This window comes from Staurois parvus, unplaced genomic scaffold (genome assembly GCF_062004578.1).
Source record: "Staurois parvus isolate SC_StPar_1 unplaced genomic scaffold, SC_StPar_1.0 ptg001636l, whole genome shotgun sequence".
In the NCBI taxonomy this organism is placed as follows: Eukaryota; Metazoa; Chordata; class Amphibia; order Anura; family Ranidae; genus Staurois; species Staurois parvus.
The window spans coordinates 273,386-292,068 of NW_028319432.1; the positions used below are offsets into that span (position 1 = coordinate 273,386).

General features: G+C 47.4%; 2 protein-coding genes across 2 annotated transcripts in view; one reads left to right on the forward strand and one right to left on the reverse strand.

Moving 5' to 3' along the window:
- LOC149434948 (uncharacterized) overlaps positions 1 to 18,683 on the forward strand; it is a 120,662-nt gene that overhangs the window by 13,941 nt on the left and 88,038 nt on the right. The window lies entirely within an intron of this gene.
- Positions 8,753 to 10,937, reverse strand: LOC149434950 (uncharacterized). The gene is made up of 4 exons (XM_089663158.1): positions 10,719 to 10,937; positions 10,488 to 10,620; positions 9,647 to 9,831; positions 8,753 to 8,830 (listed from the first exon to the last, which is right to left on the reverse strand). Exons 1-4 carry the CDS (start codon positions 10,935 to 10,937, stop codon positions 8,753 to 8,755), a joined length of 615 nt encoding a protein of 204 aa, XP_089519284.1.

Below are 18,683 nucleotides of genomic sequence, written 5' to 3' on the forward strand. Positions count from 1 at the left end.
CATTCAAGCTGTCCTGCAGGCTCAGGGAGCATCAGTGTCAGCGCGAACTATCCGTCGACATTTAAATGAAATGAAACGCTATGGCAGGAGACCCAGGAGGACCCCACTGCTGACACAGAGACATAAAAAAGCAAGACTACAGTTTGCCAAAATGTACTTGAGTAAGCCAAAAGCCTTCTGGGAAAACGTCTTGTGGACAGATGAGACCAAGATAGAGCTTTTCGGTAAAGCACATCATTCTACTGTTTACCGAAAACGGAATGAGGCCTACAAAGAACAAAACACAGTACCTACGGTAAAATATGGTGGAGGTTCAATGATGTTTTGGGGTTGTTTTGCTGCCTCTGGCACTGGGTGCCTTGACTGTGTGCAAGGCATCATGAAATCTGAGGATTACCAAAGGATTTTGGGTCGCACTGTAGGGCCCAGTGTCAGAAAGCTGGGTTTGCGTCCAAGATCCTGGGTCTTCCAGCAGGACAATGACCCCAAACATACGTCAAAAAGCACTCAGAAATGGATGGCAAAGAAGCGCTGGAGAGTTCTGAAGTGGCCAGCAATGAGCCCAGATCTAAATCCCATTGAACACCTGTGGAGAGATCTTAAAATTGCTGTTGGGAAAAGGTGTCCTTCCAATAAGAGAGACCTGGAGCTGTTTGCAAAGGAAGAGTGGTCCAAAATTCCGGGTGAGAGGTGTCAGAAGCTTATTGATGGTTATAGGAAGCGACTGATTTCAGTTATGTTTTCCAAAGGGTGTGCAACCAAATATTAAGTTAAGGGTGCCAATACTTTTGTCCAGCCCATTTTTGGGGTTTTGTGTGACATTATGTCATATTTGCTTTTCTGCCTCTGTTTTATATTTGTTCCAATACATACAAAGGGAATAAACATGTGTATAGCAAAACATGTGTTAATGCAATACCTTTTTTGTGTGAAATACTTGATTTTCAGGAAAAATATCAAGGGTGCCAACAATTTCGGCCATGACTGTATATATATACACACACACATACAGTGAGGAACAGAAGTATTTGAACCCCCTGTGATTCTGCAAGTTCTCCCACTTAGAAATCATGGAGGGGTCTGAAATTCACATTGTAGGACATTCCCACTCTGAGAGACAGAATTCAGGAGATCACATTGTATGATTTGTAAAGAATGTATTTGTCTCGCACGGCTGAACAGAAGTATTTGAACCCCTGAGAAGATCCGTGTTAATATTTGGTACAGAATCCTTTGTCTGCAATTACAGAGGTCAGACGTTTCCTGTAGTCCTTGGCCAGGTTTGCACTGCAACAGGGATTTTGGCCGACTCCTCCACACAGATCTCCTCTAGATCTGTCAGGTTTCGGGGCTGTCGCTGAGCAACACAGAGTTTCAGCTCCCTCCAAAGATGTTCTATTGGATTTAGGTGTGGAGACTGGCTAGGCCACTCCAGAACCTTGATATGCTTCTTACGGAGCCACTCCTTGGTTCTCCTGGCTGTGTGCTTCGGGTCGTTGTCATGTTGGAAGACCCAGCCACGGCCCATCTTCAATGCTCTGACTGAGGGAAGGAGGTTGTTGCTCAAAATCTCACAATAAATGGCCCCATTCATCCTCTCCTTAATACAGTGCAGTCATCCTGTCCCCTTCGCAGAAAAACACCCCCAAAGCATGATGTTACCACCCCCATGCTTCACAGTAGGGATGGTGATCTTGGGATGCAACTCATCCTTCTTTTTCCTCCAAACACGACAAGTGAAGTTTAGACCAATAAGTTCTACTTTGGTCTCATCTGACCACATGACTTTCTCCCATGCCTCCTCTGGATCATCTAGATGGTCATTGGCAAACTTCAGACGGGCCTGGACATGTGATGACTTGAGCAGGGGAACCTTCCATGCAATGCATGATTTGAAACCATGACGGCGTAGTGTTCTACCGACAGTGACCTTTGAAACTGTGGTCCCAGCTCTCTTCATGTCATTGACCAGCTCCTCCCTTGTAGTTCTGGGGTGATTCCTCACCTTTCCTATTATCAGTGATACCCCACAAGGTGACATCTTGCATGGAGCCCCAGTCCGAGGGAGACTGACAGTCGTCTTTAGCCTCTTCCATTTTCTAACAATTGCTCCAACAGTTGATCTATTTTCACCAAGCTGCTTGGAAATTGCCCCATAGCCCTTTCCAGCCTTGTGGAGGTCCACAATTTTGTCTCTGGTGTCTTTTGACAGCTCTTTGGTCTTGCCCATGGTAGTAGTTGGCGTCTGGCTGACTGTGGGGTGGACAGGTGTCTTTAAAGAGCTCAGACAGGTGCTACTAAGTTAGATGAATGAGTGGAGTAGAGGTGGACTTTTTAAAGGCGCAGTAACAGGTCTTTGAGAGCCAGAATTCTTGCTGTTTCTTATGTGTTCAAATACTTATGTTCAGCAGTGCAAGACAAATAAATTCTTTAAAAATCATACAATTCCTGAATTTTTTTTAAATTCTGTCTCTCAGAGTGGGAATGTCCTACAATGTAAATGTCAGACCCCTCCATGATTTCTAAGTGGGAGAACTTGCAAAATTGCAGGGTGTTCAAATACTTCTGTTCCTCACTGTATGTATAAATATATATAAAACAAAAATCACACAAAAAAATTATTATATTTTTAAGCTTTAATCAAACAAAAGTCATTCAAAAAATCAAGTTCAATCAATAGTGTTCATTCAGTGAACCCTCCTTTGGATAATGTAAAATATATGCATCTGTCATCAATTCCCGTGCAGAGAAATCCTCCGCCATGTATCTGCTCACCATCCTCCGCCGTGGATCTGCTCACCGTCCTCCGCCGTGTATCTGCTCACCGTCCTCCGCCGTGTATCTGCTCACCGTCCTCCGCCGTGTATCTGCTCACCGTCCTCCGCCGTGTATCTGCTCACCGTCCTCCGCCGTGTATCTGCTCACCGTCCTCCACCATGTATCTGCTCACCACCCTCCACCATGTATCTGCTCACCATCCTCCACCATGTATCTGCTCACCGTCCTCCACCATGTATCTGCTCACCATCCTCCACCATGTATCTGCTCACCATCCTCCGCCGTGTATCTGCTCACCGTCCTCCGCCGTGTATCTGCTCACCATCCTCCACCATATATCTGCTCACCTCACGCAGTGTGATTATACAATGTTACCGTCTAACTGCACTTTTGGTCCCATATGGACTCAGAAGATCAGCTTGCTAAATGAAGACTCCAAAGTAAGCTCCCTCCTGATAAGCATCTTTGTATCAGCCGTATTCCTCATTAATAAGAACTCCACATGGTGCTTTATCCTTTTATACTTTTATTCATCAATTACACATAAGAAATGCTCTCACGTTCCGGAGGTGTACATTGCACCATGTATGATGAACATCCAGTGATGTACTGATCAGACACAAGGTGGCAGTATCATCTCAGCAGCAGAGTCCTGCACATGCTCAGAACAGACACCATCCATCACATAAGGCAAGGCAAAGCACGGGGCCCCTTAGTGAATGCTATTGCCTGCTGTAATGTCCTTCCAAGAGCCGTTTGTAGAGTACTACAACCGCTGTCCCGATGAATGGCAACGTCATGACGTCATCCGCACACTCCTCCCCGATGGACAGTGTCTGTTCTGAGCATGTGCAGGACTCTGCTGCTGAGATGATACTGCCACCTTGTGTCTGATCAGTACATCACTGGATCTTCATCATACATGGTGCAAAATACACCTCCGGAATGTGAGAGCATTTCTTATGTGTAATTGATGAATTAAAGTATAAAAGGATAAAGCACCATGTGGAGTTCTTATTAATGAGGAATACGGCTGATACAAAGACGCTTATCAGGAGGGAGCTTACTTTGGAGTCTTCATTCAGCAAGCTGATCTTCTGAGTCCATATGGGACCAAAAGTGCAGCTACACCGTAACATTGTACAATGTGTGATCACACTGCGTGAGGTGAGCAGAGATATGGTGGAGGATGGTGAGCAGATATATGGTGGAGGATGGTGAGCAGATACATGGTGGAGGATGGTGAGCAGATACATGGTGGAGGAGGGTGAGCAGATACATGGTGGAGGATGGTGAGCAGATACATGGTGGAGGATGGTGAGCAGATATATGGTGGAGGATGGTGAGCAGATATATGGTGGAGGATGGTGAGCAGATACATGGTGGAGGATGGTGAGCAGATACATGGTGGAGGATGGTGAGCAGATACATGGTGGAGGATGGTGAGCAGATACATGGTGGAGGATGGTGAGCAGATACATGGTGGAGGATGGTGAGCAGATACATGGTGGAGGATGGTGAACAGATACATGGTGGAGGATGGTGAGCAGATACATGGTGGAGGATGGTGAGCAGATACACGGCGGAGGATGGTGAGAAGATACACGGCGGAGGATGGTGAGCAGATACACGGTGGAGGATGGTGAGCAGATACATGGTGGAGGATGTCTCTGAATGGGAATTGATGACAGATGCACATATTTTTCAATATCCAAAGAAGGGCTCACTGAATGAACACTTTATTGATTGAACTTGGTTTTTTGAATTACTTTTTTGATTCATACTTAAAACTATTCTTTATTTTGTGTGTGTGTTTTTTTTTATATATATATATATATATATATTTTTTTTTTTTATTTCAATATTATTTTTTTCTATTTTATCTTATAATATATATTTTTATATTTTTTCACTTTGTTTTTTGGTTATATAAGGATTGTGCCATTGTTTCATGTAGCGCAGCATTTTTTCACTTCACATTATGATTGTATAATTTCCCGCACTGAGACATGGGTTGTGTGCACTAGCGGCTACAGTATTTAATTGTAATTTTTGTTGTTTTCATTTCACCATAGTTAGCGCTAGAGGTATTCAATTTATTTTAGATACCACTGCTCATGAGATTGGTCTCTTTCAGTTGGGTTTTGGGGGTGGTAAAAATGGACAGCTGAGCCAGTGTTTCTGCTCTCAAACTGTAAAATAACAGCTGGATGTGGCTATTAACAGGCCGTGTCTGCAGCATTATTACCTCGGGGTGCAGAGTCTGACAAGCAGCACCTCTTATCAAGCTCCCCCACTGGGCTCAATGGGGCCACATCACCACTACGTACAATGCACACAATTACAATGTGATAGTGTGTCATTGTAGGGTGAAATCAGGTGGTGGGGGTGGTAATAACATGTCCTCATCCTCTGTCAGATGTCCTCTGAAAAGCCCTGTGACTGGAAGGAGAGAGCCTGAGATGGGTACAGGGGGATTTCTGGGGGTCCTGGCCTGGAGTGAAGGACAGGTGAACATCTCCCGGGGTTTGCAGAGTGGAGGCGCTAACACAGGAAGGACTTGGCTGGGTAGCAGAGTGGAGGCGCAAACACAGGAAGGACTTGGCTGGGTAGCAGAGTGGAGGCGCTAACACAGGAAGGACTCGGCTGGGTAGCAGAGTGGAGGCGCTAACACAGGAAGGACTCGGCTGGGTAGCAGAGTGGAGGCGCTAACACAGGAAGGACTCGGCTGGGTAGCAGAGTGGAGGCGCTAACACAGGAAGGACTCGGCTGGGTAGCAGAGTGGAGGCGCTAACACAGGAAGGACTCGGCTGGGTAGCAGAGTGGAGGCGCTAACACAGGAAGGACTCGGCTGGGTAGCAGAGTGGAGGCGCTAACACAGGAAGGACTTGGCTGGGTAGCAGAGTGGAGGCGCTAACACAGGAAGGACTCGGCTGGGTAAACTTATACAGTAAATTGTTCCTCTGCTGATTCACAATTGTGTAAATATGGTGATAAGGTGGGTAAGCAAAGGGTCTCCAACCAACTCATGTAGCCTCCCTAAAGGATACTTCTGCTACCCTTGTCTCCTCCTCAGAAGAAACCAATAAAATACTGGAAGATATTTGTGCCGCTCTATATCTAGATCCAAGACCTTGAGGTGACCACAAGTCTTAGACTCACTTCATTTACTCACTATTGGCCCCTCCCACCTGCAATCTGTAAATGCCCCTATTTCATTAAAGGAAGAGTCTGAGGTGATGAAAGGCTTACCTAGTGGGAAATCACCTGGTCCTGATGGCTACACAGCAGCATTGTATAAGATGATGGACTCTCTTCATCCCTCAGCTACTGACAGTATATAACGAGGTTTGGGAGGGGGGCCCATACCTTCCAATGGGTCACCAAGACTATATAAAATTGATTTCTAATAAGGGCAAGGACCCACTTGAACCAGAGGCATACCGACTCCTATCCCTCCTAAATGTGGACACTAAAATACTCTCTGAAATAGTAGCATCCTTCTTGGCTGCAGTATTACCCTCCCTTACCCATACTGCCAAGGCTGGCTTTATTAATGGTAGACCAGTGGCTTCCAACATTCAGAAAGTTATTGCAGTGCTGGAACAAGGCAAGGTACACCCGTCTGAGGATCGAGCTATTATTACATTGGATGCTGAAAAAGTCTTGGATAATGTCAGCTATCATTGGCTTGCTCTGGTTCTTCTGATGGGCTTTTTAGCAGTATGGATTCTGCACCTTCACCCAGGGTGGTAGCTGCAGGTCTCATATCAGGTGAAATATTGCTGCACGAAGGGTACTCACCAGGGTTGCCCCCCCTTCACCTCTTCTTTTCAACCTTGCCCTGGAACCTTTCTCCTGTTACCTTTCCTCCAGAGCCCCAATACATGGGATTCAGACAGGTCAAGAAGAACTCTGTGTAGTCCTATTTGCCGATGATATATTTTATGGCGGATCCTGTGGCAGATATTCACATTCTCCATCAGGTCTTCACAAGCTGCCTACAGTGCTCTGGCCTTCCAATCATTTCTGCTAAGAGTGGAATACTTTCCTTTTCTCGAACCAACACCCTTCCCTGGGCCCAGCAGTCTCTCTTTCATGTAGCAAATGTTCAGATCACATATTCAGGCATTACGATAGGGAAGGAGCCATCCTCGGTCTATCATTACTACCCTTCACTGATATCTAAAATAGGAAATGAGATGGAAACATGGATGTACCTTCTCCTATCACTTTTTGGGGGATGCCACCTGTTCAAAATGGTGAGCTTTGCTCGCCTATTGTACCCTCTTCAAACAATTCCTTTACTGCTTAAACAGGGGGAGCAAAAAAAGAGGGTGGAGCAAACTTTCCCAATATTCGATTGTATCACCTTGCTTGTTTATTGTGTATAGGGACAGATTGGATACTTCAGGCTTCCTCATACAGCAATTATGATTTGGAGATGGCAGTGGGGCAACCATATGACTTAGCTGCACTCCTGCATTGCAAAATACAATTGTTCCCCACAAGTATTCAACACAACCTTCTGATACGGGATCTGATTCTTACATGGAGGGACATACAGAGCAAACTGGGCCTGTCACCCCATGTCTCCCAATATTTGCCCATAAGAGGCAATAAAAAGTTTCCGGAAGCTGTTCAATATGAGGCTTTCAACATTTGGAGTTCTAAGGGGCTCTCCTGCGTTGCCTCCATGTATGACGCATATTTGAACTATCAGGAACTTTGAAATCTTTCCCAACCCTTGCATCAACTTATGACCTGCCAAGCCATCCCTCTCTCTACTACCTACACCTCTCAGGTTGTATAAACTGGTGCTGCCCAGCCAAACAACAATGTTTTCAAACTTCCATATCGGATCGCTTCCTACAGGAATGGAAATACTCCATATCTGACATCTATCGACCTTTACACTCTCTCTTTACTAAACCTCTACATCCCACATCTGTGAAATCTTGGAGCAAGGTCATACCGGGAGAGAACCTGGTGGGCAACATACTGGAAGGATAGAACAAAGTGCAAAGGCTTGTGGTGAATGAATCCTGGAGAGTCTCAATGTAAGCTCTTCCATGGGGCCATCATCCCATTTCTATCCACTAAGAACTCTCCACAAATCCACTATATAGTGAGCACCGCCCTCTCTCTTCCACCGATTTCAGGAATGGCCCCGCATCTCAACCTATTGGGAACAAGTGTTAGCCTACATCTGAGGAGTTTGTGGCTGCTCACTCCCCATGGACCCAGTTCTTCTACTGTTCGGTTCCGCTACAACTCTCCATTCAGCTCAGAAAGCCCACATCCACAAATCCCGCAGGAGCTTGCGGTGGATATTATTATGCTTACTGGTGGCCCACAGGGCTGTTCCTCAGAAATGGACTATCACCTTGTCCCCACCATCACAGACACTAAAAAAGATCTACGTCTTCTGATTTACAGAGAGAAGGTAGACATGGAGCTCAACAACCAAGCCTCAGTCAGACATTTCCATAATAGATGGGACACTTTTATTGCAGCAACACTTACATCCTTGGAGCAATCCTCTATGTTGTCTTCTTTTACTTCTATGGATGGGTTGGTGAAGGTGGTTACATTGTAGAGATTAGACAGCCGTGTATGGAACACGCATTGAGGACACGCATACATAACAGGTGTTACTTGTTCCCCATCTGGCCGTGTATACCTTGGTTTTCTGGTTCATGACGTTGTCATTCTTTTGCTCTCCTGATGTGTCTGTGCGCACTCATGGCCGAACCTTACTTCCTTGGCTTTATCATGACATCTAGGAACATTATGACATTCTGCTCCTCTCACTTATTGGAGTTGGGAACAAAGTCTCAGGAGAGTCCATCCATGTTTTCTGATCAGGTATCACACCCGGTCACACCTCCAGGTCAGTTCCTGCCAGAAGATTCCTTCCTCTTTCTTTATTGGAGAGATTATAATTATTTCATTGGTTACTGTGATTTATCTTTTATTCAGAAGTCATGGCAAGAACTATGAGGTGCTCGTCTCCTCTTTCACCCCAGACATATTGCTTCTTTCTATATCTCTTTAGAAAACTCAATAAAGAATGTTAAAAAAATGTACTCAGCCAATGAAAGGTAATGACTCCATTTTTATTCTTCTCCTGCTATCAATGGCCAACCCGGTCCCACACTTCATCCATGTCTTTGGGGACCTCTGATCTCCTTATGAACTGTTTCTTCCATGATGAAGGTCAGCCATGGAGTATATCTGAGGTGTATATCAGGGTGTGCTTCTTCCCCACATGGGATGTCCAGCAACATTCATCTAGAAGACATTTCCCACACTCAAGGCACTAATGCACCTCGAGGGTTGTGTGGGACCCCTGATGTACAGGAAGACAGGACTTCAGTGAGGAACATTTCCCTCACTCAGGACAGGAATGTGGCTTCTCCCCCGTGTGAATTCTCTGATGTCTGTAAAGATCGGACTTCTGCAAAAAACATTTCCCGCACTCAGAACAAGAATATGGCTTTTCTCCTGTATGAAATCTCTGATGTGTGTTAAGGCCGGATCTCCCTGAAAAACATTTCCCGCACTCAGGACAGGAATACGGCTTCTGTTCAGTGTGTAATCTCTGATGTGTGTAAAGATGGGACATCTGAGAAAAACATTTCCCACACTCAGAACAGGAATAAGGCTTCTCCCCCGTGTGAGATCTCTGATGTATGTAAAGATGGGGCTTCTGTGAAAAACATTTCCCACACTGAGGACAGGAATGTGGCTTGTCCCCAGTGTGCAATTTCTTATGTCTGTAAAGATTAGACTTATCTGAAAAACATTTCCCGCACTCAGTACAGGAGAACCTCTTCCCTGTTGTTAGGCCGGCCGGGTCCCGCACAGTCTGAGGTTCCTCAGGATACGAGGAATCCGATGGTCCATCTACACTGGGTGGTGCCGGATGGACATTGGAGGGAGCCGGGTTTTCTCCTGGATTATACTGTGTGATGTCCTCATCTTCTACTTTCCAGTCTGGAGACAAAGTGAGACAATCCTCTGAGGTTTTCCTCATCTCCCGGCCATGGACTAAAATACAAAGACAAAGAGGATTACTAGACAGGAGCTGATTGGTTCCCCCAAACCAGGACTCCGCCCACATCAGGCAGCTTGGTCTCTGAGGAGCTTACAATTCCACCCTCAAGGGAACAAGGAAATGGCTCCTCTGATCTCCTACCAGGTCATTTCTTTATTCATGGACCTTAGTCAGAGAGTGAGGAAACAACCAGAACTGTCTTTTATAGGAGGGACAGTGATGAGGGGATTATAGGACGAGGGTCCCCACCCCCTCTATCACTCATCGCCATCTTCCCAACACAAGAAGTACTGCACATCCTTATTTAGTCCATGATTTAGTCATGAAGAACAGCGGGGCTGAGCCCCACCAGAGGTCAGAGAGTGAGGATGGGGGGAGAACAACCAAGATGAAGACTGGACTGATTCTGAAGACCACCATCATTGGAGTATTGACTCCTTCCTCATTATCACTTTCTGTTTAAGGGTCCAAAGGGTCCACATGAAGACACGTTTCTCAAACACTAATACACAGGTGTAAAGGCATAATAATACCTAGGTTCAGGGGAGATAGGTAGGAACCCAAGCAACAGACAGGAGGCAAAACCCGGTGCTGGATCAATGTGAAGGGAAGTATGGGTGGAGGAATGGATTTAGTGTTCATGACCCACCTGTGCTGATCTCTGTAGGAGTGTCCTCCTCTATAAATGTCCCCGTTATTCCATCCTCCTCCATAGACTGCTGATCATCCCTCACATACGCCTCTTCTTCTTCTGCTTTAACCTCAACTTTGATGTCTTCACTCTAAACCAAGAAAATGAGAGAAGAGGTCATCTGTAAAATATAAACTCACATAAAAAATCCATATATTGTCCCAAGTCCATGCTCTCCATCCCACCAACCTTGTAATGATGAGGGATGGTGTGACCTTCCTGTGTGGAATCCCGGGAATACAGAGGACGGGGACATCTCTCTGGTGGGTTCCTGGTATTAGGTGGCTCCATCATATCCTTGTGTCCTTCTGAGAACTCCTCCATCACTCCATACTCCTCTTTATACTCTTCTTTAACATCAATATTATCATCCCCGAGGATTCCACTCTGAAAGATATAATAAAACATTCATTGTAACAAACATGCTGTGTATAAATCACAACTACCAATAATTGTCATCATCTACCTGATGATGGTGAGGGATGGTGTGACCTTCCTGTGTGGAATCCCGGGAATACAGAGGACGGGGACATCTCTCTGGGGGGTTCCCATGACTGGATCCATCTGTAGGAAACACACACACTGACTGAATCCATTGTTTCTATGTGTTTATCAGATGATGGGGGATCTAGGTGGATCCTCCGTACTGCTCTCTCCTTTACAATAAAGTGTCCTCTTACCCGGTGATGTGAGGGGCGGCTGATTGTCCATCATGACGTCCTTGTAGAGATCCTTGTGTCCTTCTAAATACTCCCACTCCTCCATGGAGAAATAGACAGTGACACCCTGACACCTTATAGGAACCTGACACACACAATGATACAGTCACCATCCAGACACATCCCTTGTCTGTTACTGGAGAATGTCCCAGAATTCCCGGCACCGCTCACCTCTCCTGTCAGCAGCTCAGTGATCTCTCTGGTGACTTCTAGAATCTTCTTCTTCTTTCTCTCTTCTATCAGGGAGGGAGGTGGAGGCAATGTGATGTCATATGATCTCCAGACTTCACAGGAGGAAAACTCTACATCTGAACACAAATAGTCACATCAAATGATATTCCCAGAATCCTCCTCACCTCTCCATTCAGGTCTCCATTTTATTAAAGCCCCACTTCAGGCTGAGGTATAATTCCCCCCCACAGGACCCCCACACTACGCAGGGTATAGGCTTGTTGCAGCATTCTGATGTCATTACATACAACGCAGGACCAACAGTCCCACTTTACATGTGAGGACACCAAGGGGCCCCACATCCTAAGAGCATCAGGAAAAAGCCAGATGGAGGGACATTGGGAGGAGGAGCTGTGAGGTCAGTGTGATGTCATAGGATTCTCTGACTCTGGATGGAGGGACATTGGGAGGAGGGGCTGTGAGGTCAGTGTGATGTCATAGGATTCTCTGACTCTGGATGGAGGGACATTGGGAGGAGGAGCTCTGAGGTCAGTGTGATGTCGTTGGATTCGCTGACTCTGGATGGAGGGACATTGGGAGGAGGAGCTGTGAGGTCAGTGTGATGTCATAGGATTCTCTGACTCTGGATAGAAGGACATTGGGAGGAGGGGCTGTGAGGTCAGTGTGATGTCATAGGATTCTCTGACTCTGGATAGAAGGACATTGGGAGGAGGAGCTATGAGGTCAGTGTGATGTCATAGGATTCTCTGACTCTGGATAGAAGGACATTGGGAGGAGGGGCTGTGAGGTCAGTGTTATGTCATAGGATTCTCTGACTCTGGATAGAAGGACATTGGGAGGAGGAGCTGTGAGGTCAGTGTGATGTTATAGGACATATAGACTCTGGATGGAGGGACATTTGGAAGATTTGAGGGATCCTCTATATGAGGCTCCCATGTAAATCAAATCATTGTTCCTGGGTGTGTCCTACCTCTCCTAAACTGAAGTGACCTTTACCATCCAGAAATCTGTCCGGAATCTGTGGAAGTAAGCTGTCATGTGATCAGGTGACGTGCGGAGGAACGGAGTGTAAATAGCAGACAATTGTCTCCAGAGCCCCTAATGGTGGGGATGGATTTGGCGGCGTGCTGGTGCCAAGTTTCCTCCCCCCAGGGTCACTGCAGGTGTGGAGAAAAGCTGTGTAAGAGGATATGGAGGAGAGATGAGGAGGAGATCCAGGAATCAGGAGAAAGGTCAGGGCAAGCAACAGACGAGCGCATCCAAGAGACCAAGCCGGGGTCACTACACAGAAAATCAATCCAAGGAAACAACAGGCAGGACGAGGAATAGCAAGAAGGAGCTGAGAGACAAATGAGAATATTGCTCAGCCAATGGGAGGTGATCTCAGCATGACTTCCATCATGAAGGAGATGAGGGGGAGGGGAGGAAGTCACTGAAGGTGACCATAGATCCATGGAAATTCAGCTGGTTCAATACAAGAGTGCAGCAGGGAGGATTCCCCCATCAACCTCCAATGTGTGGATGGGGGAAAATCGCTTCAGTTTTTATGGTCATCTCGCTGGCTGAACGATAAAACTGAACCATGTAGGCCAGCTTTGGGAGCAAATATATTATCATCAACTCCTCCCCCTGAAGGGGTTCATCTACGTATTACCTCCTCTGACACCAGATTCAGATTCTCCTCTCCGCTTCCTCCCAATTCATCTCTCACCCAGAGCATCCTGTCTGTACCCGACATCACTTCCTGTCTGTACCTGACATCACTTCCTGTCTGTACCTGACATCACTTCCTGTCTGTACCTGACATCACTTCCTGTCTTCCATAGAGACTTCCTGTCTGGGTAGAAGTGAGATCCCCACCTTGTGGAGGTCAGAGGAACTGCAGCCCCGAGAAGCGTCTGGTAGTGTGACCCCGGCCTTGTGCTGGGTGTGTATGGACTGTAGATCCTTATAGAGGGGTCACCTCCACTCCCACCAAGGGGGACAGAAATATAGGACTGCTCGGGGGAGGGATTTTGGCCCCTTTGATTTTGCAGTAAATGTGATTGCATTAGTCCCGTTGATTTTCGTATTTCCATGTAATAAAAGGTGTCACACGATGTCGGGTTCCCCTTTCTCTCCTCCCTGAGTGTGTATTTAGAGGCGGAGCTCCTGCTGGAATGGCAGTTGGAGGCGGAGTCTAGGAGGGAGACTGACAGAACCCGCAGCAGACTTGCAGGAGTGAGCGAGGAGGATCCGGTTCCTTTACCATCGGAGATGAGGAGAGTGTGAAGGATGTTTCTGACTCTGGGAGCTGAAAAGCTGGGAGTCCTATTGGTGTGGTGAGGGGGAAGCACTACTAGGGGGCGCCCTCACCATCCCGTGTACAGGAGGTGGAAGAAGGCAGGGCTACACTACAGCCAACACAGTTTGGAGGGCGGAGCACTTTCACACCTTATCAACTTTTCACTGATTGGTGGATTTTTTTAGTAAAATAAGTGGATTGAAGTAGATGCAAAGTGGAAGCGGTGGACTTGCAGAGAACACTATACTGAGCACACAATATTGTCTGTCTCCATGGATTTGCACAGGATTTGAGATGATTTCCTATAGCAGCAAATCTGATGAGATGAATGAATGTAGCGCCCCCTCCTGGTCAGGTCTAGGATGTGTAGTCAGGTAAAGCATAGCTGTGTTTCTCTGCTCACCAGAGAGGCTGTCAGGTAAATTCAGTCGGGTATTCTGATTTACAGAGAGCTGTGATTGATTAGTCAGGTCTGCTCATGCTGCTCTGGTTCTGTTGGAGTTTGTCTGAGTTCTTCCTGCCTTTAGGAAGCTATGAGAGTCTTCCAGAACATGGGAATTGGCTAGACAAATGACCAGCATGAATATGGATACAGTCCTGGCCAATTGCAGGGGAGGGTGGCCCCATTGCATGCTGGGAGTGGTATTTATATTCTGAGATCACATGGGTTCAGTGTCTTTCCTCGGAGAGGATTGCACCAGCCAGGCTGGAGGCAGGCTGCCTCGCCTGGCACTTGCTGTTATGTGGCCTCGGGTGGGTGACCTGAGGGCCTGAAGTTAGAGAGAGTGACCCTGATTCTACAGTAAGCTGACTGAGGGGAGCTGTCTGCCAAAGCTCTGTCTGGTGTCACTGGAGAGAGTGGCTTGGAAGATTGGAAGGAGGCAACCATTCTGTCCTTGGACCTGTGAGTGCAAACTCTGAGAGATCTGGGGGCTCTGTGTGCTTGTTACCCCTCTGGTGCTTGATAGTCAGCCTGGGTCTGAGAAAGGGAGCCCTGCCTAGTGTTCTGCAGAGCTTGTCCAAGTATTGCTACTGCTAATGGGACTTCGCTCTCCTACAACTACTTGCTGCTATTTGTTACTGAGAAGTCTGCTATCTACTGTCAGCCGAGACTTCACAAGTGTTCTACTAAGAGATCAGCTACATGTCCTCAGTGTGAAGAGTTCTGATTCTGGAGGATCCGACTACATTCCCCATCCCTATCCCCAGTTCTACAATAAACTCCAAACACAAAACATCCCCTAGACTGGTCATTGGGGACAACGAGCAGAAGTGTGTGTGTTTGCCTTGCTGTGGGGCAAAGCAAAGGGGAACCGGGGGCAACATTCAGCTCCTTCTGAGGTAGTGCTACATGAAGTCAGTGTAAAGTGGAAGCAGTAGATCTGCAGGGAGCAGCATCTTGAGCACAAAGCACTTTGTTCTATATGGATTTGCACATGGTTCAGTATTCCTAATTTACTGTCAAACACCTCAAGATCAATGAAGTAGGTGTAAAGTGGAAGCAGTAGATCCGCAGAGAATTATATTTTGAATAGGGATGGGATGACGGTTTGAGTCAAACATAAGTTCGACTCGAACATTAGCCATTTGAGTGTTCACCATTATGCTGGAAGTTTGCCCTTGTGCCCAATGTAAAACATGTTTTGTGATTGGCCAAAGCATTGCACCTGACCACAGGTCAGGTGGAATGCTTTGGCCAATAACAGCTGAGTTCTCAGGAAGAGCCATGATTGGCCAAAGTGCTGGGCGTATTATTGAACCACAACATGCAGAAGAGGTGGTGGAGTGGATAAGTCAGTCATCCTCATCCTCTGTCATCCAGGCTCATACTATTTTGCCTTCCACCACAGCTGCCAAAGTGTCCTGTTCCTCCGGCTCCTTGTCCACCACGGCTGCTCCTTCCGTAGCCCCACCATCATGCATGGAGGAGTCACCAGAATGATTGGATCATAGTGTCAGTCCCATGCTGCTGGAGGATGTGCAGCAATCTGAATGCTGTGATGTTGGTTCCCAGGATGAGGAAAGGAGTGACGTGAGCCTAGAGAGAGGGGGCGCCAGTGAGGGAAAAGAAATTGTCAGTTGTGTTCCCCCAGCCGCAGCACACTGCCAAGTTGGCTCCATTGATGAGGAGGATGGGGATGATGAGGTCACTGACCATACTTGGGTGCCTGAGAGAACAGAGGAGGACAGTGAGGAGGAGGCAGGACTCCAACAAGGCAGGATGTCCTCCAGGGACAGGCATAAGGGCAGCCAACCAATGGCATCACACGACAGAGCTCCACAGGTGGGGGGCGCTGCTGACTCCAGGCAGACTTCCACAAGTTCTCTGGTGTGGGCTTTCTTCAACACATGTGCAGCATTGCTGTTTGCAGTCTTTGACTGAAGCAGACCAAGCGTGGCCAAAACACCAGCCACTTGGGCACCACATGCTTGACAAGACGTATGATGAGCTGCCATGCAGCCCGCTGGTAACAGCACCTGAAAGACCCAGAAAAAGTGCAGACTTCTCCTTGCTCCTCATCTGGGATCTCTACTGTAAAACGTCAGGTCTTCTCAACAGCCTCCACTGAGAGGAGTGATGGTATAGCAGTGGGTGGCCCATCTGACAGCAGGACACCACCTGTTCATTTCAGCAGGAACATTTCACTACCCCATTTACTGAACCGTGAAAAATAGACTGTCCCACCCATCCACATTCTATCCTGGCCAAATTGCTGCGTTACAACTGCTGCCTTTCCATCTGGTGGACTCTTCCCCCTTCCGGGAATTTGCAGAATGTGCTGTATCACAGTGACAGGTTCTGAAAAGACAATTTGTTTCATGCAAGGCCATTCCAGCTCTGTACCATCATGTGGAAGGTCATGTTTTGGCCTTGTTGGACAAGGAGGTCAGCAGCAAGGTCCACATTACTGACACGTGGTCCAGCAGGCACAGTCAGGGATGGTACATATCCGTCACGGCACACTGGGTGACTCTGCTAGCAGCTGGGAAGGATGCAGGACAGGGTTCAGTTCTGGAGCTTGTTCCACCACCATGCTTCCAAAAACCTGGTGGTGATTCTGCCACATCTGTCTGCTCCACCCCCTCCCCTTCCTCTTCCTCTATGGCCTCTTCTGCTGAATTGTCATCTGAACCAGCAGTGCTCCATAAGCGTTCATGGGGCTATGTGATCAGTCAGGATAAAAGATGCCATGTGGTGCTTCAGCTGGTCTGTCTAAGGGACAGGAGCCACACCGGGCCAGAGATTCTGTCCGCTCTGCAGGAGCATGCTCAGAGGTGGTTGATGCCATGGCAGCTTGAGCCAGGAATGGTTTTATGTGACAATGGCACCAACCTTCTCTCCGCCCTTCGACAGGGACACTTGGCACATGTTCCAAGCTTGGCATACATCTTGAATTTGATGGTGCAGTGTTTCTTGAACAGGTACCCAGGCTTTCAAGATCTTCTGAGGCAGGCCAGAAAAGTCTTGCCATTTCCAGCGGTCATACACGGCAAGTGTTCGGCTGGCTGAAATTCAACGGGAATTGAACCTGCCTACCAACCAACTCATTTGTGACATGCCCACTCGGTGGAACTCCACTTTGGCAATGCTGTAGTGGCTGCACATGTAGCAGAGGACCATCAATTCTCACCTGTGTGAGAATGGCACAAGGACAGGCTCAGGGGAACTTGGCTTCTTTTTGCTACGCCAGTGGCTGCTGATAATGGATGCATGCACTGTCCTGTCCCCATTTGAGGAGGTCACAAGGATGGTGAGCTGTGACACTGCATGCATCAGTGACACTATCCCTGTAGTCTTCCTGCTGGAGCACACGCTGCATGGAATCATGGACAGGGCACTGGAGGCAGAACAGCGGGAGGATGAGGAAGATGTCCTGTCCTCTCAAGGCCCCCTTTATGCAGAAACCATTCCTGTGGGGCCGCAGAACACACAGGAGGAGGAAGTGGAGGAGGAGGAGGATTGCAGCAGCATGGAAGAAGAGGATCACATACAGCAGTCTTCAAGGGATGCGTTTCAGTCCCCCAGAACCCAGCCAGGAGTAGTACATGGGTGGGAGGAGGTAGTTCCTGGAAATATCATCGTCAGTGACCCAGAGGACTCAGAATCTCCTGCCTCCTCAAACTTACGCTGCATGGGCTCCCTGATTCTGCAAAGTCTGTGTAAGGACCTGAGGATTTGTGTTATCAAGAAGAGGGATCAATACTGGTTGGCAACCCTTCTTGATCCACGTTACAAGGGTAAAGGTGCAGAGCTCATCCAGTCTTCCCAGAGGGAGCAGAGGATGAAACATCCTGAGGATGCCTTGAAAAAAAAATTGTGTAACACCTTTCCAGACACTGGGAGGTTACAATTTCCTGGACAACGTGTTTCTGAGGCTTCATTCTGTCAAAGGAAGAGCGGTGGAGAAGGCGGCCAGCTGACCGATTAAACAGTTCTTTAGTCCTCAGCACCCAGGGCTGTTAGGTTTAAGCACCCATCGGCAGGGTCTGCATCATATGGTGCAGGATTATCTAGGGGCAAGAACAGACTTGGAGACCTTTCCAACTGAGCATCCACTGGGTTACTGGGTCTTGAGGATGGATCACTGGCCAGAACTTGTTCAATATGCCATCAAGGTACTGGCCTGTCCTGCACCCAGCGTGCTTTCTGAACAGATATTCAGTGCTGATGGAGGTTTTGTGACAGATAAAAGAGTGCGTCTGTCCACAGACTCCACTGACCAACTGACATTTATTCCAGGTACTTATACAGCGCCGTCTATTTACGCAGCGCTTTCCATATATATTGTACATTCACATCAGTCCCTAACCCTCAAGGAGCGTACAATCTAAGGCCCCTAACTCACATTCATACATATACTAGGGCCAATTTGGACAGGATCCAATTAACCTAATAGCATGTCTTTGGAGTGTGGGAGGAAACCGGAGTACCCAGAGGAAGCCCTCACAAGCATAGGG

Bases quoted from the DNA above. Each gene is read 5' to 3' on its own strand.
- LOC149434950 (XM_089663158.1), bottom strand. From the start codon at position 10,937: ATGTTTTATTATATCTTTCAGAGTGGAATCCTCGGGGATGATAATATT. The intron at 10,621-10,718 runs GTTGGTGGGATG...TTCTTGGTTTAG, and splicing joins CCATCCCTCATCATTACAAG to AGTGAAGACATCAAAGTTGA. The intron at 9,832-10,487 runs GTGGGTCATGAA...TTTGTATTTTAG, and splicing joins TCCTACAGAGATCAGCACAG to TCCATGGCCGGGAGATGAGG.